Source organism: Patagioenas fasciata, chromosome 1, assembly GCF_037038585.1.
Source record: "Patagioenas fasciata isolate bPatFas1 chromosome 1, bPatFas1.hap1, whole genome shotgun sequence".
NCBI classification, from domain to species: Eukaryota; Metazoa; Chordata; class Aves; order Columbiformes; family Columbidae; genus Patagioenas; species Patagioenas fasciata.
The window spans coordinates 19081789-19107690 of NC_092520.1; the positions used below are offsets into that span (position 1 = coordinate 19081789).

A 25902-nucleotide genomic window follows, 5' to 3' on the forward strand; every position below is an offset into this window, starting at 1 on the left:
GAAAAAAAGTTTCCTATGAAAGACTTACAAATTAAAAGATGCTGTGGCATAATTCAAATTGACTAGCAGAATAAAAACTGGAGTAGTGTCTTGTGCCACCTGGGTGGGTAAAAAACCTTTAGAAAAATGATTTTTGAATACTCTTGATCTGTTGAGGGTGAAGCAGAAGAACTAAGAGGTGAGCATTTAGATGTATTTCAAGGACAAATATGCCAAAGACTTTTATTTTGGTTTATTTTATTTTGTGAAGAATGGAAAGGTTAGTTAGGATGATCATTCAGAGCTTTACAAAGTCAGTTTGCATGTCAGGGTGTAATCAGTAGAAGTACATCAGTGCTCCTTTTTGTGTGTGATTAGGCTGTGCTTTGACATTGCCTTGGGCACAAATGGTGCTTTAATAGGGCTAATAGACAAAATTGCATTGTAAGTCAAGGCAATTTGAATGTCATTGCTTAGGCAGGGAAAGAATTTGGCTTGCTAGTAGTAAATGAATTTAGAAGTAATGTCAAAAGTTATCCCTTCCTCCCCATGGGCTTTTAGTAAGGAAATTGATTCATCTTTCAAGAATAGCTTTCTAGTGGAGCTGCTGCTCGTTCCTCAAAGTTGCAGAACATTCCAGCCTGCAATTTTTTTTTTTCTTCCCCCTCTTTTTTTTCTGGGTATTTGTCTGACACTTGACTTAAAAGAAAGGACGAGCAACTCTGTAGATATTCTATGGCTGTATATTCACTCTCTTCCCTTCTTTTGTTTCTCATTTTAATGTTATGGGAACTAATGCCATCTAACTGTGCTTGTTTTTTTTAGTACCCCGGCAACTTTGGATCAGAACTATGTTGTTTGTGAGCTTCAGCAAAAAGTAAACATGTTATACTCTTTCCTGAGAACTCACTTGAAAAAGAAGACCATTGTGTTTTTTGCAAGCTGTAAAGAGGTATGGTTATTGCCCCCTATCCACTGTAGCATTTTAAAACTATTAAAATTAAGATATTCATGCAGATGTCAAGGCACCAGAGAGGTGAGATTCTGGAGTAGTTTGCAACAGGGAATTGGGGGAGGAAACCAAACATCACCTCATGTCGTGCAGGATCCTGCTGCTGGGAAGCTCAGCGACCCCCGCTCAGTGCAGGGAGGTCCTGGAGACCTCTGTATACTCAGCCATTTTTGTGCTCTGGTGTTAAAAGGGAATACTAAAAATTCTGTCACTAAGGGCCAGTTTTGTCCTGTGACATTTTGTGGCTTGATTACAGAGTATTTTAATAGCTATATCTAGTTTCTTTATAAGCTTTTAAATCTGCCTACGTAAGAAATTGTAATTGTGAAATAGTGCACAGTAAGTTTTTTCTTATGGTTATATAAGAAATAATCCCTCAAAAATCAGCTTGTATAAATGCCCTGGGACTATTCTGTTGAAGATATTTGTATGTGTTTGTATGGCACAGGTATTTATTCCTGTAACTACTGTGTGTATTGAATATTTTACAACATACAGCGGTGTAGTAAACATTCATTGCATTTCTTCGACTTGTGCAAGAGGTTACAATAGTTTTGTTGTTCTGCAGTTGGTTGGTGAGTACAGTGGGGTGGTGGCCTTATTTGTACAGAAATTCTCTGAGCTGCAGCTGGTACTGCAACCTGTGCAGTTTCTTTAACTATTAGATAGCTGCCTGCTATAAAATAATGCTGCATTGTGGTACTGTATGTAAGAGTAAACAGTCTGTTTTTATGAGAGAAGCTGTTGAAGCTTGGAATAGTAAACCAAGACTGTGCAGACTGCTTTGAGTGCACGTGGAAGATACTGCACCCCGCCAGCATTGTCTAACAGTGGGCTTTGATACTTTGGTCCGCTGCATACAACCTAACTAGTCATGTCCCAAGTTGTTCTTGCCTGTTACCTGCTCTGGTTCCTTTTAGGAGATGCAACCAAAAGCCATGGCAGTCTTGTGCCAAAGTTCATTTCTTCTTTTAGTACCAAGGTGTGTTTCAAAGTCTCAAAATAGCGTCTCTTGTCTCCGATATGGAGAAAAGTGTATGTTATTTGATGTGCTAAGGCAGTTACTATATACTGGATGTGATCTTAACAAGTTTAACGTTGCACAGTAATTTGATTTTTTTATCTCCCTGATTTGTTGGGTAGGTCCAGTATCTATTCAGAGTGTTCTGTAAGCTTCAACCTGGTCTTCCTGTACTGGCACTCCATGGCAAGCAGCATCAGATGAAGAGAATGGAAGTCTACACTTGTTTTGTTCGGAAAAAGGCAGCAGTACTTTTTGCTACAGATATTGCAGCTCGTGGCCTGGGTATGTACCCACAGAGGCAATAGTTGTTCACAAAGTGATGATCTAACCCTTTTGAGATTTTATCAGTGACAGTATGCTCTGAAGACCAACCTGACTTGTAAGAAATGAAGCTGTAGTTTGTTTAAGAACTCGTTAGGGTATCTCAGAAAATATATGCATCTTAGAACTCTGCTGTTTCTTTACTGAAGAGGCTCACTTCATTTGTGCTTATTTTTGATTTTTGTCTCTGACCTATGTTGTCACTAGTTTTGTAATGGCATTTGTTAGTGAGGTAGTCAGTGGAAGCTGTCCTTTATTTATTCCTTTGTTTATTTATTGAAGTCTGTAGACAATCTAGTTTTTCCAGCCATGTTCTATGGCAAATATCTGGAACAAGAGAAAATGGAAATAGTGATGTATTTGCTTACTACGTGCCTTAAGGCAAGATTTCAGCAGATTTAAGTATTTCTGGTGTACCTGTATCCTGTGGGTTATTCCAAAGGATATGAAAAATGACTAACCTAGTACTATGTGGAAATGAAAACCTGAAGAAGTTTTGATGTCTGAACTATGAATGGCGTGATAGGGCTGTATTCTGAAGGAGGCAGAAAAATAGATGAGGGGGGAAAGCAACAATATTTATAAGACCTGTTTTGGCTTGCACATTTATTTCCTCTGGTCATTACAGCTGACTTTATGATTTACTTCTGTATATTTTCTGTGGATACTTTGGACTTTTTTTTTGTACTTAGAGGCATTTAAATGTGACACAAGACTGTTCTCAGGAGTCTACTCATTCTTTCAGACAACAATCTGTGCTACAAAAGGAAGGAAGTTGCTCTAAAAACTGAAGGCAGAAATGAAAACTCTATATCACACCTCCACTGCTGAAATCTCGGTAGTGAGGATCTAACGCAGGTGGTGTTGGTTGGGTTTAGATTGTAGGTGTAATTGTGGAAAACAGCGCAGCTACAGACACAATAAGGAGTTAACACCAACTTACTCCAGCGCAAAGCATGCTGCTGCCCGATGAAGTGCAGCAGCTTGAAAAACCTTATAAGTATTATCGTTCACATTCAGAGTCGACTTCTTTGTCAGACCTGGTCACCTCCTCCTGTCTTTGAGAAGCACTATAATTCTGTATGCAGACAACTGAAGTTGTGCTGTCTTGCCACAGCTAACTTCAAACCCTGGTGGTGTGGGATATTGATGCTGTAGGTGAAAAGGGGGTCAGATATTGTTATTTAGTTATTAAATGAACTGGTGTTTTATTATCTGTGTGACACAAAACATGCCCGTTCTTGTCAAGTGTGAAATTATGTTCCATTCAATGCACTGTCGTAATTTAGAAAATGAAGATGCTATTAATTTTAGCTTTCTTTGATGAAGAAGATGATTGTTTATGATACGGTAATACATGCAATTAATTTTATTTTTATTTCAGAGGTTGCACCCAGAGTCTGTAAATTGGTCTAAATGATGGTTCTTATTGGAATTAATGCTCCTAAATAATATGTTGCTCTTGAATAGGAGGATGTTCAGTACCATCAGCTTAGATTTTGACATAATTTTTTCCTTTATACAGATTTTCCGGCAGTGAACTGGGTCATTCAGTTTGATTGTCCAGAAGATGCAAACACATACATCCACAGAGTGGGAAGAACAGCCAGGTTTGTTTTCACTTTTCATTAATATTTTATTGTTTAAAACTAGATCACTATAGGGACAGGTGATTGGTTAAATACTCACTTGAAAACATCAAGATACAGATTGGAAATAAGGGCTGTTATCACCAAAAGACTTTTTTGATTGCTTAAGAGTAGTGATTTGACTTAATCATTTCTTAGTGAGCGTCAGGAACTCCTTACAGCAGACAGAAAAAATAGGCCCAAATTACCTCAAAGGCTGAGTTAAGCATATTTGTGGGTGGAAAAGCTTGTTTTGCCGCTGCCATTAATAGGTAAATAAGGCTTTAGACTGTGGAAATCCAATTTCTTTGTGTCACTGAAGACTCTTCAAAAGGATGGAAATATTTTCTTCTGTATTTTAATTTGAGGAGGAAAGAATCAAGTAATGTTAATTGCAGGTTAAATTTTTGTTTTTATAAGTCTTTTGTAGAATTATATTCTTAGGGATAGCTTTAGTTAAAATACTTCTGGCTAAGCCTTTATGATGGGATTTACCCAGATACACTGTTGGAAACCTGGTCATTGACCTCTGAAGTAGATTTTTAAGAGAAACAGGAGTTGTTATTGCATATAATTCAGTAGATCAAAAACTGTATGCAATTATCTGAAGGATGAAATGCGAGACCTGGCATTATATCTTGTATATAATTTAATTTGTTTGCAGTAGGGTTTGCAACATAGGCAATGACAGAACAGTTTCATAGAACAAGACTTCAACTCTCTGCACTATAGAAGTTTGAAATCTGTTTTTCTGGATCAGCTGGCATTAAATTTTGGTGATTCTGTAATAGGAGTGTGTACTTCCGGCCCTCTTTCAGAATGTGGAAGTTCTAACTGTGCTTAACACTGTAATTGGTAACATTTCTGCCCCATTCTTTTCTGAGTCCTCCATTCTCCTATCTACCTGTTATAATAGAAGGGAATAATAAATTTTTAAATGCCTTTGGAAAGAGCCATGAACAAAATCAGCGAATGTTACATACGAAGATAAAACATGTAGCTATTTGAGTAATTTAAAATTTAGATGTAATCTCATACATCCCAATTGAGAGAAAAACATATGGACTTAGAATTCTGGGCTTAAGGGTTTTTTTTTCTCCTTTTTTTAAATCCTATGTGGCTTCAACAGAAGGCTTATAATGTTATCTTTATGGCATACTGTCATTGTGGAAGGGAAGACAACACGTTTGTCCCAATTGAACTGGCAGTTTCTGGAAGGCCTGTTGAGCTCTTCTCGAGCCGTGTCACTGAGGTGAAGCGCTTCCTTGGCGTTACAGTCCTCAGCCTTCGGCCCCGTTCCCACTAGGTGCTGAGACCAATGATTTTAAGTAGGTTTAGAGAGGGGCCGCAGCTACATAAAGACAAATAACCCTCCTTTTCCACAATGCTTTTAGTAAAATGTCACGCTGACGAAGGCCTTGCAGCCTTAAGGGTTGGCATTCAGTGGCCTCTTAACCACCACCTTCTGTGATAGCTTGAGGGACAGATTCAGACAGAAACCGGGGGCAGAGGGTCTGTCCTGTGAGCTGTGCCGGTGCCTCCACCATCCGGTCGTGTTCCTCCTTTCATGTGAATTTTTCGGCAGCCAGACCTCGCTGAAATTGGGAGTGCACCTGAGCAAGTTGTTTGAGCTGGTGGTGATGACTGAGATTGAAAGCAAATTCCTTCCACAGGGAAAGCCTTGTGGGTATTTTCTGTCTCTTAATCCGATACAAAGATCAAGGAAAGTTCTGCCTACACTGGGCTTTCATTTGGGACAAATGTACAGGCACTCTTTGTCCTTAAAGCAATCCTTGGAAGAAATTTGTCCCATGAACTTAATGGCATGAAATAAATATTTGAAAATAAAGCAAGGGAGTTGTCTAATCATTTTAAGTAAATACTGTGCACTAAATAAATATGCTAATGCAGCTTTAGGTGTGGGTAATTGAGAATGTACTTCTCAGGGAACTCTTAAGTGATGAGCAGGATGCTTCATTTGTTTTCAATAGCTACAGTTTGTGTGAGAAGCTTATGTTTCTTCTAGAAACTTGATAAAAATGAACTGAACTGCAGTTTAGTAGTCCTCATTAATGAGGTTAGAGATAATTACAAATTTTCGTGCGTTATGAGAGTCTATAATTGCATGGAATGAGAGCTAAATTAAATATCTCAGCTAATTAAGAGACTTCATTAAACTGTAATTAAAACTGGGATGCCAAATACTGTTTACTTTTGAAATCAAATTATTTTGTGATACAAAAGTAAGTATGAAAGTCAAGAGAGAAATTATTTTGGGGAGAGGGCTGAAAAACCTCTAACAAACAATCATGGCTGTGTTTCCCCATCTGTTTTACAGTTTTGCAAACGTTTATCTAAAATGACAGATAATGATTGATTTTTAAGTGGATAAGACCACTGTGTTCCCTAAGTAGCATTTCACTTGCATTTCATCATATTGAATAAAATAAATTGCAGCTCCTGCATTTTTGATTTCGGGTAAAGTAAGACCAAGAAAGTTTGGGTGTTCTCCAGTAATGCTTTTACTTTGGGGTAGAATTGGCATATCTTGATTTTTTGATTTTTTATTTTTTATAACTTATGCTATGATTGGAGTGATTGGACATTATTTCTTCCAACTAGATTTTGAAGTATTTCTTTTAAAGTCTTAACTAGTTCAATGACAGACTTTCTAAAATACTGACAGTATTATGGCCATGCCCATAAATATTTTTGGTTGTATTTTTGTCACACAATCTCTTAGCAAAGCCTGTAATTTAAAATACTAGATCACAGCGTTTTTTTGTGGGTTTTAGTTTTAAAAATTCTAAGTAAATGAGAGCTACTTGTAGAAGTTGTCTGCAAAACTGATTTCCTCTGACTTTTAATTTCTGTTGATGCTTTCTGTTCCATAGCCTCTGAAACCTACAATTGAAAATATTCTTTGATCAGTTTTGTGAAACAAGTTACAGTGCCACTAGGGGACAGCAGAAGATAATAATTTCTGAGGCACACCGTTACTCACTTTTTTCCCCAACTGCTTTTCCGAACATAATTTGTAAAATGAGTGGCATGAAAGAAGCATATATAGGCATGTTTTTCCTTCAGTCGTGATTGCATTGATGTGTAGAAAAGACACTGACATCTATTTTATCTTTCTATTCATGCGTAAATATCTTGTATTTTGGATGTATTTGTGTCCTGGCACATCTTAGTAATTAATTTATTTCTTTCCTAGCATTATATTCTTCCTTCCATTCTTTTTTTTTCCCTTTGGAGGTGGCTGTTAAAAACTTGAGTTTGGTGAGTTTTCTGTCAGGAGTTTTTATTTTGAAGAAACTGACAAGCGGAATGTTAAACAGAATAAGTCTTTTTGCTCTGCAGTTTTTATCTGTGGTATGTTCAGAACTTTATAAAGGCTTTGGGTCTGACTCAGGCTCAGACTTCTGATTGGTATTTAATCCAGGCTTGTTGGTAAGGCTTCTTAGGTGCTTAAACTGATTTAGGAAAGAAGCTGTAATTTTGATGTTGTCATTTAAACACAGTGTGCATGCAGGCATGGATGTCCTGTCTAGCTCTACATATGCTTTTTTCCTTTTGGTAAATTATATTCTGAAAATAAATGGAATAGTAAAAGTCCATCTTCCCACAGCAGGAAACTCTATTGCCCTAGCATTCTAGTACTGACTGGTGTGATGATTAAAGCCAAGAAGTATGAATAAAGACTTCAAAGACCTATAGGTTGTTTTTTTTTTTTTTTAATGCCTTGTGAATACTGCAGAGTACACACACATTAAATTTTGGAAAGGTGAAAGGGGCAGGTCGTATCTTTTTCTGCCATAAAGTAAAATGCTTTGAAGCATGCTCACTGGGGTTCTCCTTAAGTAATTACACACTATGTTTTTTGAAGTAAGACTAATAAGCCTTCAGAGTAATCTTTGCGAGTGGCAATAAAGGATTTAAAAATGTGAGGGACTTAATGGAACTTTTTCAATGGTGGAAGCTTGATATTTTTTTTTTTCTTTCCCAGTAGGAAATATATCTCAGGGATACATGTCTTAGGTCCTGGCTAAACAGTAGAGTCAAGATGGCTTGATTTTATTTTATTTATTTTTTTTATATTGAAAACCCATTGAAGCACTTCTACTGATGTTTCTTTAAAAAGAAATGCAGTATTTAGATCATCTCATATAACATTGCAGTCAAATCATCATCCTAACTCAAGCTAAGTAAAAATAGCAGCTAGTGGAGGTCACAAGAAATTGTTGACACCACATATTTAATTTGCAGTTCACATTATTAAATTCTCTAAAATGAAACGCTGTACTCTAGCTCCATTCCTGCAGTGGGCTGCGATGCTGCAGGCGTGCTGACCGGCACTGTGTTATCCATTAGAATTCCCTTCGTAATGGCCTGGTGTGAATGAACGAATGAAATGAAATATTAAGTGGCTAAGGTTGTTACCTACTGACATGAAGCTATCCTCTAAGCTGTAATAAAAAATAAATAAGCACGTGTATTTTAGTGCAGCGGAGTGGACACAGCTGCTGTGGAAAATGCATTGCTTACAGTGTGGACCGGAGGACCCGACGGCTTCCCAAAGCCTTTTGAATTCACTGTGTTCTGAGACGAGCAGGAGGAGGCTGGAGAGCCACTGCCTGTTCTTGTCCATTATTTCTTGTGACTAAGTGTCTGGCAAATGAGGACACCCAGACATTACGACTGAATGAAAGGGATTATGGTTTTGTGGTATGAATAAAACGCAGTTGCATGATTCTCGGAATTTGGCAATAGATATAAATGGGCTGCTGTCCAGACAGGAGAAGGAAAAGGATATTAAATGATCGGAGGAAGACAAAACAAACCCCAAAATAAACAAACCCCGAAGCAATCTCTGACTTCATAGCAATATTTATTGGTAATTTTTTGGGGATACTGAACTAAGGTCTGTGCAATGGAGAAATAGGAGAGAACAAAGCATTAGAAGTCAGCTAAAACCAATACAAAAAATGAAGCCCGTTCACTTTTTGTTGTTTGTTTTAAATGCTCCGTGGGATGGTGCAACCTCGCCTGGAGCACTGTGTGAAGTTCTGGGCGCCACAGGATAAGAAGGATATAAAGTTACTGGAGAGTGTCTACAAGAGGGACATGTAGTTGATGAGGATTTGGAGAGGAAGCTGTGTGAGGAGCAGCTAAAGTCACTTAGTTTGTTCAGCCTGGAGAAGAGGGGACTGAGAGGAGGCCTCATCATGGCTACAGCTTCCTCACAAGGGGAGGAGGAGGGGCAGGCACCAAACTCTTCTGTCTGGCGACCAATGGCAGAACCTGAGGGAATGGCAGGAAGATGTGCCAGGGGAGGTTTAGATTGGACATTAGGAAAAAGTTCTTCCCCCAGAGGGTGCTGGAGCACTGGAACAAGCTCCCCAGGGAGGTGTCACGGCCCCAAGCCTGACAGTGTTCAACAAGAGACTGGACAACACTCTCAGGCACATGGTGTGAACTGAGGGGTTGTCATATACAGGGACAGGAGTTGGACTCGATGATCCTTGTGGGTCCCTTTCAACTCAGGACATTCTATGATTGTAGGTTGGGCTGTTGAGAACCCGTGGGGCAGAAGGGCTCTTCTCCCTGGCAAACACATTCTGGTCTGTTCTCATTTGTGTTGTGCCACTTGAGCAGGACTTGCTGTATATGCACACTTCAGTTAGCGGTGCACACAGATCTCTTGTTAAAGATATGTTGTTTTAAAGAAAAGTATCTATTACAAAAAGGGACCATTGATCAGGTAGATGGGATAGAAATTCCCATATTACATGCATTTGTTTTCTGTGCTCATTTGTCACTTAAAAAAATAGAATAACAAATGACCACATTAGGGAAGAAACTCAGCAGTGCAGAAGGTATGATAAACAGCAGATAAAACTCATCTTGCTCCTGGGCTTGGAGAAATAATGTTTTCGTGGTTTAAAGCTTACATTTCACCGGTCGTCATCATGTCAGAAGACCCCTAAAGTAGTATAATCGGAAACAAAGGCTTGCCTGAATGGGGCCCCATATGATTGACTTAAAGCTGTTACTTTGTTTAAGAAATATGTTTAAAAACAGTAGCGCTTAAAATCAGGTTTAATAGTTGAATTTTTAGACAAAAGTATGAATTATTGTATTTCTGTGGAAGGCCTTAATGGTAGATATGGATAGGTATTTTCAGTACAAAACTGTCCATTTTGATGTTTTTAGGTTATATTTTTATGGTCGTCTTATACTGTTCCTTTACATAAAAAGTGCAACACAGACACGTGTGCATCAATGAAATGTTTTCTCATTCACTATTGTAGTTGATTTTATCAAGGAATTGAAAATAATTTTTAAAGATAGGTTTTGGGAGCTAGGTGTGTACAGAGTGTTTCAAAAAGATGGACCCAATTGAAACACCTTGTATCTGCATACTCAGATGATAATTCTCTCTTTTCAAGTACTTCTTATAACAGATGAAAATCTGTACTATGCTGGGCTTTTTTTTTCATCATCGTCAGTTCTCAGCTGCAATACCATGTGCATTAACAAATACCTGTACTATATCACTGGCATACCGAGTTCACACAGGGGTAAATCTCTGCTCTAGAAGCAAGGATCTGTGCTGGTTTTTGAATTTTGCTTGTCAGTTATTCCATGTGATGGTGTTGCCTTGTTCTGGATTCTTTATGGCAACTAAAATAGTATGCAAAGGTTTAAAGACCATTATTGTTGCAAAATAAGTGCTCCAGAATATTTGTGTTCTGAGAAGGGTATGAATGGTGCACAGTGAATGAATGATCACCTTTACATGGTAGGATAATTTGGCTTTTCAGTGAAAGTAACTATTAAATACTTTTGTATTAATAGTTTGCAACCATCTATGATGAACAAAGGGTCCAGCAAAAGAAGAGTGAAAATACATAATTATAATGTATCAAAATGCACCTGCAACACCAGACAAAGTTAGTGGGCTTGATTTTGATGTTATTCCAAATGCTTAGCTTATTGACCTTAATGTCTTAAGGAAAGAGGTCTTCTGCTTACTTCTGGTAGGTCTTGAGCAAATTTGATCAGGGTGAGAAAGAGACAGTTGAGAAGTTGATTTGGCTTCCCTGATGCCTGATTTACTTTCTCTGAAGGGATCTGCTGTGGAGGGTTTCTGCAATACTAATGTATCTGAAGGTGGCTTTTTGGCTCGGAATGCAAGACTTTTTAGGAGTGGGTTTTGATTTAAGCTCACAAGTTTTGGAGTGATAACTTACTTCCTTCTACGTCTTTTGACAGATAAGATGACAACATTTGCTGATACTATCCATCTTGGCCCAGTTAGGTTAAAATTAGATCTTTAATCAAATCAACTTTGTAAAGTCCCACTTAAGTTACAGATTAAAAAAACCCACAAAACACATTATTTTAATATGGGGGTAGATGTGTGACCTCCAAAACATAAAATTATACACTTATGGTTCCTTCCATCTTCATATGTGTCCAAAAACTTTATCACCTCCTTTACATTGACTTTTCTGTAAAGGGAAATATTCCAAATCAGGAAACTGTAACACAAGTATCTTTATATCTGCAACCCTCTTCCCCCAAATTTTACAATTATCTCATCATCTCCATTTTCTCCTTTGCCAGTTTTTAAAATAGATTATTTGTTTTCTTGCCAAACAAAGCAGAAATACCGCCTTTAACTCTCTCAAAATTTGGCATCAAGTTATATCTTCTGAAATACAAATGTTAGGGAAATACGTTGCAGTACATCTGTTCAAGCCAACCTGTATAGCATTCCCAGTAAGGCATGCATATCCACTCAAGCTGTCCTTCCAGTTCTCTCCCTATTGCTTTCCCATCATTTTTTTTTTTTCCCTACTGGATGTCTGCCCTACAGCAGAACAGTGGTGCCTGGTGACCACTGATCAGTTGGCTCCCATTCCTATTTTATTGTGGTATCACTGCGGACTCAGATGTCACTGACAATTAAAATACAGTGCATTGTACTGAAGTATATGTTACTATGGTTGTGGCAAGGATGTAAAATTACTTGGAATGTAGTTAGAACAAGCCCAGCTGCAGCTGCATGGCAAGGTGGAATTGATTAATAACCACAGGACGTTTTCACCTGTTGCCTTTGTGATAATGGTAGTATTGTTTACTTTAGTAGTATTGGCTAGGGGTGTGTGCAGCCTTTGGCTGGACCTGATCAAGGACAGGTTAAGATAGGTTAGGATTAGCAAAAGGTGAGCGCCTATTTGGCATGCAGGAAGAGCATTTTTTTCTCATCCTGTCCTCAGTGAATTTTCTGCATGCTGTTTGTTCCTTCGTGCTCGATACCAGCTGTCAGCTCAGGGTGATTTTTAGCAGAAGTTTAAGATAGATTCTGTCATGGTGAACGAACCATCCTCTTGATTTTAGTGTTTTATTTTATTTTATTTTATTTTATTTTATGTTATTTGCATGAAATGAAACTACTTGGCAACTCTTTGTGTTTCTTTGCTAGGGAAATGATGCTCTTGACATTTTAAACTATTTTTCTCTGCTTCTAATTAGCCAGTAGCACAGTGCCCCAAGCAATTTATCACATTTTCTTCTTGTCCAGCCTTCGGTGCTTGCCCTTGATTATAGACATCCTTTTTCTCATCTGCAGTCAGTGTAAATATATCATTCCTACACTCTGCTTTATAGTGCTAATGATGATTTGTCACAGTTTTCTTGCTTATAAGTCTAGACTGAAATTCAGAGAAGTTAGTTGCCTTTTTGATAGGCATTGAAGCCAATACACTCTAGAAAATAAGACAGATATGAACTAGAAGTATGTGAATTTTTCTTTTCCAAAGACTTCCTGCAAGTAGGATGCAATTTTCCATAGAACGGAAATGAATTGTATCTGGTATCCTAATAGACTGTTAAAATTGCAATACAAAGATGAGTCTCTGCTCTGGTCTCTTGATCACCTTGAGGAGATGACAAGATAAGTAATGTCATCAATTACTACACAATCCAAGGAAGTTTGATTACTTTGAGGTTTTTAATTTACTTTTCTCCAGCACCATTGAGGTGCATACTTAATGGATAATAAATCACTAGAGTGAATTAGCCTTTTAGAACAGATGTTTGGTTTTATTGACTATGGACAACTTGAAGGCTGCAGTCAGCAAGAATGGGGAGAACTTCTCTTAATGTCTTCTCATTTGCAGAAGAATTAGTCCTCCTGCTAAAGAATTTCAGTAGCTGAGGTTGACTCTTAGCTGCTTTATCATCTCTAACGGTTTAAAGGTTTTATCTATCTACTGGAACTAATTACAGAAATGTTCTTTTATTTGCTTAAGTAGAGAACTTTATTCCCTTAGGATACTGAGGGATGTTATTTTCTCCCCTGTCGCAGGCATTGTAATGGAAGCAAGTTTTGAGCAGAAGATCTAAGTGTTCTATTCTTTATTGTTTATGCCAATTTTCAGTAGCTTGTGCTTTTGTGGGTCTGCCAATACAGAAGCTGTTAGTATGACAGACACAGAGAAAACACATTTGAAAACTTAAATTTTCCACTGCAACCTCACTTTTAGAGGTTGTCTTTTAAGACCACAACTTTCTTATTAGCACATTACTAAGTTATTTTCTTTCTTGAGAAATAAGATAATACTCTGCCCAAATAAACTTCTTTTTTGGTAGGCTTGCCTTTTGCTTTCTTTTACTAAACAGCCTCTGGAGATGTGGAAGAGATACAAACCTTCCCAGATGGTACTTAAGTTCATTTGGTTTTCAGCTTTCTCTATTCTGTAATGATTTCATATTTAGCTCTGAAGAACAACATTAATATTAAACTGTCTGTTTTAGTTAATTAAATCACACAATATAAAAATGGGCAAAACTGTTTCTCCCTACCTTCAAATATGTTTAAAATACTGGCATTTGAAAGTAGGCTGAATGTTTCCAAAGTAGGTAAGCAAAGAGATTTACAGTGCGCCAATAGTTACCAGATATCTTTAAGTCATTTTGAATTTTTGAAGGCATCAGCTCTGAGAAATATTTTTAATGTTACCTTTTTTTTTTTCTTACTAATTGCCAAAAGGTGAGAAAATATAGGTGTTTGGAAACCTCTGTCTCTTCTTGGTCGTTTTTTATGTGATTGTTTCTTTAGTTAGCTATAGTACTGTTTTCTCTGTGTAAAGGCTTTGCAAGACTTAATGTAAACATTGAATTTGTTTTTGTCTATAGATAGCAAATTTAATGCTTGTTTTCTTTTTTGCGAATGATCTATGAAAAGTGCCTTTAGAATTACATCTCCTGAATTTGTACTTTCTGAAAAGATAACTGACTCAGCATATAATGTCGTGGATGGGTGATTTAGGGTCCTGCTTGCCGCAAAGCAATATTTAGATCACTTTTAAAGAAAGTGTGACTTAGCAGAGTCTGGCAAGGCTCACTCTCTTACTGCATGGAGGAAATATGCCAAGCAGAATTGGGTGAGAGTTGTTTTAGGGTGATTTCTGTGGGAACAGGAGATGCAGAAGGGCAGAGGGAGGCCCTCCCGTTGTCACGAGGTTCAGAATGGATCCTCTTGCTTTCTAAACTCCTCCTCAGAGAGGAGTCCAGGTGGCAGGATTCAAACTTAGTCCCAGACTTGGTTAATGGTTCATGTCTAAGAGACATAGAGGGTAAAGGGAAAACAAATAAGGGATTATATGTATTTATGGCCAAAGAATTATATGTGCACACCCGATTCTTTATATCGCTTGGCTAGGATTTCAAAGTTTCATCATTCTGCTTCTGCACCTCTTTACCTTCTCTCTTGGGGTCTGGTGCCAGGTCGTATGGAACCTGAATCCCAGGTCTGTCAGAGCAAGCTCTCAGGTGTCAAAGTTCATTGGCAACAAGGATGGGATCTTGCATCTTTCAAAGCAAACTCTCAGGCATCAAAGTTCATAGAAATAAGTAATTTAATGGAGTAGTACAGCAGCAGGGTCAGCTCCAGCTGGGTGCCTTTGCAGAGGTTCTGAGCCAAGCACGGAAGTCCTTAGGTACTTATACCCTTACAGACTATTTACCTGGCCCTTATGTGATGATTCAGTCTAATAGTAATATGTGAGTCTGGGGTCTTCTTGCTTCATACTGGACTCTTTCACTGTCTTCAGACAGGCCCGTGTTTTGTTCAGCAGCAGACACTGTTGATAGTCCAAAGCTGCTTCGTGTTGGACTTGAAAGTGGTGTTCTGTCTGAATGAGTCCTAGTTTTGCTCAGTAAGGTACAAAACAGGCCTTATCTTGCAGATGTTAGCCGCTTTGTTTTACTGAAGTTGATTGTTTTACTGAAGTTTGGTAAATATCAACGGAACTTTACAACATACTGTTAAAGGTTTCAGCAAATTTAGCTGTTAAGTAATTCAAAGCAGACAGTGTATGAGAAATCACACAATTTTATAGTTCTAAGTGATTAATTCTATTTAAAGCGTACTTATTTAAGCTAAAGTATTAATATGAAACTTAAATTGGGCTGATCCAGTGATCTGTGATGAGTGAAAGACCATTGCCCGACAGCCACGCTTGTCTAGCAGAGAGAGCTCTCAGGAGCTCGCCCAGGAGGTCACATTTGTGGAATGAAGTGGTTTGTTCGTAGCCACATTGCGTACAGTGGGAAAGGTCTGCACCAGACTCCTTGCACCCACAACTTCTTGGGGTTCAATGTGCTGTTCTGCTGCCTTGTGTGTTTCCCAAAAGGAGTTCCTGGCCCGGCTGCAGCTCAGGCCTTTACCTCCTCTGGAGCCTGGGCCAAACTGCTGCTGGTTGGGTTAAGGGGCCTCAGGTGCATCTGCCACAAATGTGTTTAGCACTGATAACACAAGAACACCTTTCAAGGGTCACATTGAAGATTTGTCTGATCCTGCATCCTGCTTTGAGGGTGACCTCGTGGGTACTGAGGAAAAGCTATAAAAGCAAATCTAATGCAAGATGATATTTCTGGTACTATGTCATTCCAGAGTTTGGGTTTGTGGCTGGCGGAGAGCATATCTGCACTCTTTAATCCATGTTGGGTATTTCTTCTACTATTTTTGTGGCACTGGTCTTTTGTAGTGCTTTGGACACTGAATAGAATAAATACAATAAAGCAACAATTTAAGAATGTGAAGTCAGGCACTCCAGGATAAGAAATGCCAGAAGCAACAAAACTACAGAAAATCATTTCATGCCTTTGACTAAATTTAAGGAATCTGCAAAAATTATCCTTTGTGGGTGTTTATATAGTGTGATCAAGACTTTTTTTGTCTTCTTGACAAATGAGGAAGATTTTTGTTAAGAGACTAAACAGACATTCTTTCCAGGTATTGGATCGTTCTCAGAGCTCTTTTTGGAATTGTTTCCTTTCGTAGCATCTGTTTTGAAGAGAAGAGCAGAGCTGTGCGTTATTCTGTGCTCGAAATCGGTGACTGTAGTATTGGCAGCAGTATTATCTCTGTCTTCCTGTCTGATACAAGCCTTGGGTAGATAAAAGAAAATATTTTCATCCTTCTTTCCAACAGTGCTCTGAGAGACCAGGTTGTTTTGATGAAAAATTAGCTGCCTTGGGACTGTGATCATCAATTTTTGCCATAAAATGCAAAGTTCTCTAAGGTTCAGTGGCTTTCCAGGATTTCGTTGCTTGTCCAAGCAGTGATAGTGTTTGACATGCACCCACTTTGTGGAAATATCATGTGGAATTTGTCTGGGTTAAAATGTATGGAGTTTTCTTACAGGGTGCACTTGGTCTATGTAAGCAAGTCATTCCTAACCTTTATTATTATGTAAAGGGCCCAAACATTCATGGGATGTTTGGTCAGCAGTCACTTATTTCCTTCTGTGCGGTTGGTAAAGATAATAAATTGCCTTCAACCAAGCATGGTGTTGCTTTAGAACTCGTTTTTAGAGAAATTCTACAGGCTGATATTTCTGCATTAAGAACATTTTATGTCTATTAATTAAATAGATTAAAATAAAGGTTTTGTGCAGTATCTCTCCCTCACCCACAAACCTAAAGAAGTATTTTTTTGGCACAAAGTCCAAATGTCTTACTATTTGTTTTGGTACTCTTACCAAACCATATGTAACCAGTAAATATGCATAGTGTTGATGTGTGCCAGATACTCTCCTCTTTGTATCAAGTTGATTTCCATGTAAAATTTCAAAATCTAGAATGTAAGGGTTGAAATCTAATGATGAAAACATTTAATAAATGTTTTAAAACTATCTTTAAAAGTCAGTCCCCAAACCCATCACGTATAGCACTGGGGAAAAAAAAGGCATCTGAGAGCGTTTTGTTGTGATATTTCAAATTCATCAAATGAAAGCAGAGAGCTGTAATAAAAGCTGTCAGACTGTTGTAACTGCAGATTTTGTTGCTACTTGCATTGCTTACTATGCTGTGACAGATAGTGTTTATAATTTTCAAACAGATCTGCAGTACTGTTTTTGCCAAGTGATAACTGTTTATTCTTGGAGAAATGTGTGCTCCCTACATTCCATCTGAAATGATTTTTATCAGTTAATGGTATGATTCTTGTTTGGTGTGCCTGAGAACATTCTCTGAGCTCTCTTGCCTCCAACTGAGGAAGACAGTGAACTTTCTTATAGAGAAGAGAAAGGACAAACCAGATGTGCTTAAGATGGATGAAAAGTTATACCAACATAGGAAAAAAAGACAAATATGACTGGAGTAGGAGTCAAAACAAAGCCTTTTAGAGTAGTAAATAATTTGATATAAAATGACACATGAAAAACAACACAGTGAGGATTTTCTGTTACAAATAAATGGTATGCTTGTAGTCACAGCAGCTTATGTATGGGCTTACAATCTGCTACTGCCTAGGGATTTCCCTGTGAGTAGTTCTTGGCAGTTAGAACTGCTCTCTGTAGTAATTTACCACTCCCTTATTTTACTGTGTCCCACACATTGCTCTTATCCATTGACTGTGAGTTGGATTCTGTCCAATTTTGGCATATTTTGGAAAATTAGTTCAATTGGTGGTTTTTATGTAGCGGAGGACTCTGTGCAATATTTTGCTATCAATCTGTACTTTAAAGAACTATTTGTAAATGGAAATGAAGAAACAATATCTGTGTTAAAACAGATATGGACTTAGTGCAGATAAGCTAGCTCATCATTGTCACTTCCTCAGTAGGACTTAAAACCATTGTCTTATTTGTTTACTAATGCTGTTGAGTATTTTTTTTCCTCCCATGAATGTCCTCAAGTTGCTAAATTTGCCAAAAGTAGGAACTGATATTTTCTTACAAAAAGGAAGTGAACATGGAGATGCTTCATTAATAAAATAGAACAATTTTTATTTCTTTCCCCAATCTTGAGTAATTACCAAGTCACCTTCATTTGATAGAGCTGTTAAGCGCATTGAAGAGTGAATACTAGATATGTTCTTATGGAATCAGTCTGATTGTATTTTTCCTTTTACACTTAAAAACTGCTTCTATAAATCAGAGAACCCCTCTTTTTATGCTTTTCTTTCAGTGATGCCTCTGTGACCTGTTAGAAAAGTAGTCTTTATTGAACATGCAAGTAGGAGTTGTTTGGGATCAAGGCACTTACCCTTTCCCAGCCTTTACCTTCTTTCGCTTGCAGGATGCGCAAAGGAGAATCAGTTCTTGTCAGGTATTGAGAATTCCCTGTTGGTAAAGGATGAATGTAGGTAGGTCGATGTAGCATTGCCAGCTTTGGTCAAGTGCCATTTGGTTACTACAGAAGTATTTCTAATCTAGGGAAGAAAAGATCCACCAATCTAAATCAGTGTCTTAGTCCCAGGTGTTTAGGGCTCGAGGCATAGGTTTGAAATTGGCTCAAGAGGAGATGTTGGCAAATCCCTTAACTGCTTTGCCTTTTCCCTTTGTAAAGTGAGCATATTTGTCTGCTCTTCAGGCTGCTTATAAGGAAGCAAATGTATATTCTCATTGGTTATTGAAAACATCAACAAAAATGTATTTTTTGCGTGTTTGCTTGAAGTCTCTTTTGTGGTTTTTCTCTTGTTCAGATACAAAGAAGGTGGTGAAGCTTTGTTAGTATTGCTTCCCTCAGAAGAAAAAGGCATGGTGGAACAGCTGGCACAGAGGAAAGTACCTGTCAGTGAAATCAAGTAAGTGACTAATGACTTGTCTGTTATTCAGCCTTCTTTCTACAGGAATAATGTCTGATGAGTCTGTGACAATCCTGGTAAAGTGCTTGAATTGCCTCGAGCTGGACAAACAAGGGAGGTTTTTATAGTGTTGTAGAAGGAAAAGACCTTGAGAGGTTACCTATTCCATCCCCTTTCCCAAAGGCAGGATCAGCTACATAAATCATTCTTATCAGGTGCTTATCTAACTTGCTAGTGAATGTCTTCACAATTTCCTGAAGCGATCTCATCTGTACTCAACAGTTTCTGCCATTAAGGCTTTTTCTTCAAGTGTCTGATAAATCTTGTAAGTGAAATATTTCTTTTGTCCTGTGCCAAGAATATATGGAAACTTAACTGTTCTCTTGCAACCACTTTTTGTGTAATTGAACATCGTCATGCTATCTCTCTCTTTTCTTTTGGAGATTAAACAATTACAATTTCTTTAATCTGTCCTGTATGTTTTTATACCTTTTATCATTCTCGTTTCATTAGCTGTCTTTTCCTTCTTTCTAGACTATTTCTCTGATTTGTCATGATCTTTCTGAATCAGTTAGTTGAAGAACAGGGAATAGAAGATATGGCTAAATGGTTATTTTACATACTGGAGAGTGTATTCCAGTGTAGACCTGTAGAATCTGTTATCTATACAAAAGAGAACTGATTTTGAAAGGGTTGCAGATGCATATAATGATACCATGTAAAAATAAAAAAGCACTTTTATTTCCAACTTCTATTAAATGCAGGGTAATGAACATGCAGGAAACACAAAAAATCCCAAACCTGAACTGTAAGAATAATAAAAAAAACCCCTACATCACTAAAAAGAGTTGGTGGTAATTTTTTAATTAGCAGCTATAGGTAGAAAGGAGTTTGTTGTTCTTTGAGCATTCAATCTAATGCTAAATCGAAAAAGGAAACAGAATGTAAAGGAAATATGGAAGAAGAATTGAAAGCAAACCAGAAAATACTGTATGAACCTGATTCTGTTTTGAATACTTCCATAGTTCAGGTTGCACCATGCCAAAGATCATAGAGTAGAGCTAGAATAAAGCCAGAGGATTGCAAGGTAGAAAAGTAAGTTCCTGTACAAGTGGATATGAGCAAGGCCAGGAATCTCTTACTTTGAAAAGCTCTGGTAGGAAGGTGAAGATATGTATCTCTAAACAAAGAAGATAATTAACTGTATGCGGGAAATGTTTGGGGATAATTGTTTTTGAGAATAAATCAAAATAAGATGAAACTTTAAATGGTTATTATTACCTCACTGCTTAAACTTCTAGATCTGCTCAAAATTAACGATACTGTATTCTTTGAATTATAGTGTAACAAAGGATGGTAAGAAATTGCCACTGCTTATATGGCTATCTGCTCTTTTTGTTACACTTCCTATATATGTTTATGTCAAAACTTGAGTTAAGAAATGAAGTGAACACATACTTCAGGCCTTGTTAAAATCTACTAAATGAGAATCTTTTTCATGTCATTAGCTTTTTCTATTGTAAATTCAATAATAGGTTGCATTAAAGTAAGGGTTTTTTTAATAAGATTTTTGTTTTAACCCCAAAATGTATTATTTTACAAAGCCACTTGTGTAACATTTTTAACTGGAGTCATTATAAGCAAAGTTGGGGCTTTTGATTGGTAAGATGTGTCAATAGTCTACCCTGAGAACCTGTTGTTCTATCTGCAAAATATACCATATTGGTATTTGTAAGATCTTAAGGGGAATGCTTTAATTTAGAATTTGTCTACCTAGTGTTGTTCAGTCTTAAATGGTTTAGCATCATACTTCTAAGAGACTAGCTAAAATCCTTGACAAAATTATTGTAATTACTTATGGATTGCAAAACAGTTTAATCCTAAAAGTTTTTAACTACAAATTTTCTTAGGTTGTTTACTTCTAGCTGGTTTCCCATTTAATACAGCCCTGGTGTGTTTTGGCAGTTGATAAATTATTAAAGAAGTTCCATCAACCCATGGATCATGTTCCGGGTCTTCTGTTGAAGTCTTCTGGTGATGTTTGTGCATATTTACCTAATTATAGATTCTCAAGAATTGCTTTAACTTGTGAGGTAGAAGGTAATGAACATTGCTTTCTGCCCACAGAGTCTAACTCTTCAAACTTCTGAAATCCATTCTGAAAGCTTTTCATTTTGAAAACATCACTGTCATTTAAAGTGTGTGTTTTTGTGCACCTGTTTTTGTGAACCTGTTGTCTTGCGTAGGGATCACAAGAACCGGTTTTCTGTTACTTTCTTGTTTTGTATTTTCTGACTTAAAAAGACCTCTTAACATTTATTTCATTTAGACAGAGCTGTTAAAACAGTTCCGTAATTTGAAAGCAAAGAGTGGGGGAAAAACTCTTTTCTTTTCCTGAATCCCTATTCAAAAGGCCAGCGTTTGGTGGGCTATTTTCCTAATTTTCAGTTTAAAACCTAAGCTCCCTGTAGAGCCTGTTAGTGTGCCATTCCTTGCTAATCAGCACAAGCTGCCAATTTACAGGTAGTGCTTTCAACAATACATCTCTTTTTCATTGTTCAAACACAGCATGAGAAAATGCGAAGTATGCAATAAGAAATTTTGTATTTTAGAACATTCAAATGTAGGAAAAAGCTACTCTGAAGGTATAACGTGTTTATAAGGAGTCTATAATTTCAAAGTTTTAGGTGCAGGCTATGAACTGAAAATATTTTTGATAATACCTTGAGACTACTTCATGGCATCCGGTTTTGTTGAGTAACAAGATAAGACCTGCTTCCTAAGGGGTTCTCATAACAATTTTGTATCTACAAAGTTTTACCAAAGGAAGTGCAACTATATAGATACTCTCAATGTAATATTACTTGCTTTAATATTATGGCAAAAATATGGTTCTTGAAGAAAACAAAAACAAGAAAACTTTTTTTTTTTGGTCACAGTGGAGAATACTTGGAAATGTATTTCACATGACAGTAATATTAATACTAGGGAATCCATCAAGACTTGCTGCCTTCCAATTACCACGGTTACTGTAGGACAATTCACTGATGTCCCTGAGCAGTGTGGGTACCTGCTGGTCTGTGATGTGCTGGTGTGACACTGGCAGCCCTGAGGAACCTTCCTTGGCTCCCAGCTCCTCCTCCTCTCTCCAGCCTCCCAGGGCATCCCCTGGAACCCCAGGGAGCCACCTTTGGGCTGAGGGCACAGAGCAAAACCTGCTGCTTGGAAGCGGGGGGAAATGTGGAAACTCTGTTCCTGCAGCACAGTCTTTTTGATGGTTGTTGAGATTTTTTGTTTAAATTGTGCTTTGGAGAGGATGGGGAAGAGAAGAGTATCTAGTTAAAGCAGTGTGTGTACCCTGGTGTTAAAAATGGGAAATGAGAGGAAAGCAGAGAGTATCGAGCAGGGAATTTGGAGATTACTGTCTGATCAGTGCGTAAAACCAAGCAAGCTGATTTCATATTTATATCATGGCACAGTCAATTTATGCAACTGCTCAACAAAACAACAGTTTCAAAAGATTATACTGCTCCTTAAATGCGAGATTTTTACTCACAGAGTAAGAAAAGAAACAGCCTAGTTAGAATCACAGACAATGTCATAAAATCCTCTTCTAGTCTTTGCATAGTTGGTTCTAGCTCACTAGTTCTAAGCTGCTTAGGCAAGTTTATAGATTATGATAATTCGTTTAAATGTTTAGATTTAAGATTTGTTTCTCTCTCCAAATAGTCACATGCATGTAATTATTATAGATTTTTATTCGTTCAGAAAGAAATAACTTACAAACCCATTAAAACTAGATACCAATCTAACAATGAGCAGCTTCTTTATTTTTGGATTCCCAGCATGAGATGGAGACGACAGTGAGTGGTAATCATGATACAGTGTTGGAGATAAGAAAATCCAGTATTGTGGCTCTGCTGTGTTACAAATTTACTCATTCATTAAAAGCACATAGCCTCAAAATGTGATCGAGGCACCAAATTCCTGGTTGACATTGCTTAGGTTTACACCATGTTATCTTGCCATGCTTTTATCTTGTGTTTTTTCGACTTTTTCAAACCCTTTTCTTGCAAATTTCAACAAAATCACTCAAACTAAAATTTATGTGCAGTCAACAAAATGTTACCTTCTCTGAGTTTATTCTCCATTATGCTTAGAGCCCCAAGGATGTATTGTCTCCCATAAACAAGGAATCTTATTCCCACAATAATAATGAAAATAATCAGTAATAGTGGGCCCAGGTAAGAATTGGAACTTGGTTTCGCATTTTGAATTTGACAGTGACAACAGTGAGTAGTTGTCAGTCCCAACTACTCTGAGTGCAACTCCAAGGCCAGTTTTGCATTTACTTGAAGATTTCATGTACAACATGTTTCCCAAGCTTGTGAAAATGTGCAACTGCAAGATGCTTTGCTGATGTCAGATATGGCACCTCCCATTTCTTTCCTATTCTTAAAGCTTGCTAATGCTGCTATGAAGGATAATCAAACTGATTAGTCGTGTTTTGTTTCTGACTAAGCTATTTTGACCGTTGTGTGCTTGCTTATTTTCTCTACATGTTAAAAATTGTTTTTCAGTTTCAAGAAAAAAGTTAATAATTTAATTTATCCCCTTTTTTGCCCCTTTTGAAGATGAGCACTGTGTTTACCTGTCCTGTCTCATACTTTTTTATCCATCTTGGATAAATTCTCAAGAACAGAAGCATAGAATCATTCTGGTTCGGAGAGACCCTCAAGATCATCGAGTCCAACCATTAACTTAGCTCTGGCACTAAACCATGTCCCTAAGAACGTCATCTACGCGTTTTTTTTTAAACACCTCCATGGATGGTGACTCAGCCACTTCCCTGGGCAGCCCCTTTGAGTGCCTGACAACACCTTCCATGAACAAATTTTTCCTAATCTGAACCTCTCTTGGCAGAACTTCAGGCCATTTCCTCTCATCCAAGATAGATACAACTATGACTCAAAAGTGCTTTGACTTTCTCTCTAGTTGCTATGGAGCGAATTTCTTTTGACCCAGCTGATTTATCTGTGTAACTGTTATCCCGTGATTGCAATTCTCATGTGAACTTGGACTCTGCTGTAGCTGTTGTTACAATAGTTGTGTGATTGCAGCTGCCACTTAGAGTGAAGACAAAGGAAAAAAGGCACTGGCTAATTTGAGTGCCTTGATGTCATCTCTCAGTAGCTTTCCCATAACTTAACAGCAATCCAACACGTCTCTAAGATGTCGTACTACTGGTGTTCATATTAATTTTTTTCTTTGTTCCTGCTCTCCCTTCTTTTTGTATCTCATTTTGTTCTTGTAAGTCTTACATTATCCCAGTGTATTTGTGCTGTTTTTATACTTCAGTTCTACTTCATACTTTCTTCTTGAGTTTCATGTCATTGTGAACATGTTACTCTTCCTCTGGTCTTTCCTCTACAGTGAATGGTTATGCTTTGTGTTTTTATCTTCTAATACAATTTGGTATTAAGCAAGCTACTGCTTTTATTTTGCTGTTCTACCATTTTTTCATTGTTTGGATCATAAATAATTTCATTGTCACCTTCTCAACCTTGTTTTATAGAATAAAATCTGAAAGAGCCTTCTCTCTATTTACTTTTTCTATCTTTGGTATCCTGTATGCATTCTATCCTACATTGCATTTCAAAGAATTGCTGGTCAGTTTGTTCCCCACTAAATTTTTCATGCCTCTTCTTTTCTTTCTTACGTCTTTACACTTTCCAAGCAAATTATGCGCTGTCTTGAAACTGAAACTCAGCTTTTTGATCTTTCACTAAAACTGCAGCTAAATAGCTTTTGTGTGCACTACAGTTTTTGACTGGCTGTATCTGGCAGAGATAAGAAATTGCAGTGGTGAGAGAATAAAGCTCAATGCCTTTATAAATTAAAGTATTCTTTGTTAATACCCTCCAACCCCTTGCTTAATTGCTGCTTTTATATTTATTAAGAATAATAGATGATCATCATGGCTTATGTTACAAAAAATGTTTGTAAAATGTTTCCTGCCTTATATTTTAATCAGTCATGTTTTTTAAACTGACTTACTGCTATGTGAAGAGCCATGCTTTTGATTCTTCTTTTTTTCTTAACTTCCTTTAGCAAAGGCTGTGTTTTGTTGTACAGTATGGGATGACATGGCACACAGCAGCTAGAACCAGATTAAGTGATCTGGTACTTGTGCGTCTCATTTGACCTCTACTTGAGAGGTAACCTCCTACCATGTTTGGTAGGTTGTGAGATACACTTGTGTGGGACTAGCAGATCAAACCCAGAAGTAGGTAAGAAAAGATCTGGGCAAATACACCTGGAATAGTGTAGGTATCACTGGAATAAGTGCAGAAATCCAGAGTCTGGGAGAGTACTTGCATGCCTTCTTACTAGGTTTAGTGGCATTTTCTATAAGACAGTCACTGTTCTTTATTCACCTGATCAGTATCTTGAGGAGCTTTCAAATCTGTTTGTTCCCAATGTCCTTTATTTTTGCTCATCTGGCTGTAAGAAAGAAGTTCTTAAATTTTGCTGTTCCCAGGGCAATGGATCTTATTTAAGCTTTCAAAAATGCTTATGAAGACTGCTATCTCAGTATAAAGTAGTACTGTGATTCATTATACTTCTTCTATATTTTTAATAGCATTTTTATAAATTCACGAAGCTCTTTACTGCTGATTTTTGCTTTGCTTTGAAAGAAGTTTTGCCATCTTCACTGAAAATTGTCTCTGGATAAAAAGTCTGAGCTTCCATTTGTCTTTCCATATTATCTGTATTATATGTTTGAGGAGTGTATGCTTCATCCTCAATATGGCTCCATTTTAAGCTGTTT

At 37.5% G+C, this 25902-nt stretch overlaps 1 protein-coding gene across 1 annotated transcript in view; it reads left to right on the forward strand.

Annotated features, from left to right (window-relative positions):
• DDX10 (DEAD-box helicase 10) overlaps positions 1 to 25902 on the forward strand; it is a 180361-nt gene that overhangs the window by 13351 nt on the left and 141108 nt on the right. Inside the window, exons 7-10 of the mRNA XM_065831453.2 lie at positions 805 to 931; positions 2135 to 2297; positions 3862 to 3946; positions 18969 to 19070. Coding sequence (XP_065687525.2) covers positions 805 to 931; positions 2135 to 2297; positions 3862 to 3946; positions 18969 to 19070 — 477 coding nt within the window. The remainder of the gene's footprint in view (positions 1 to 804; positions 932 to 2134; positions 2298 to 3861; positions 3947 to 18968; positions 19071 to 25902) is intronic.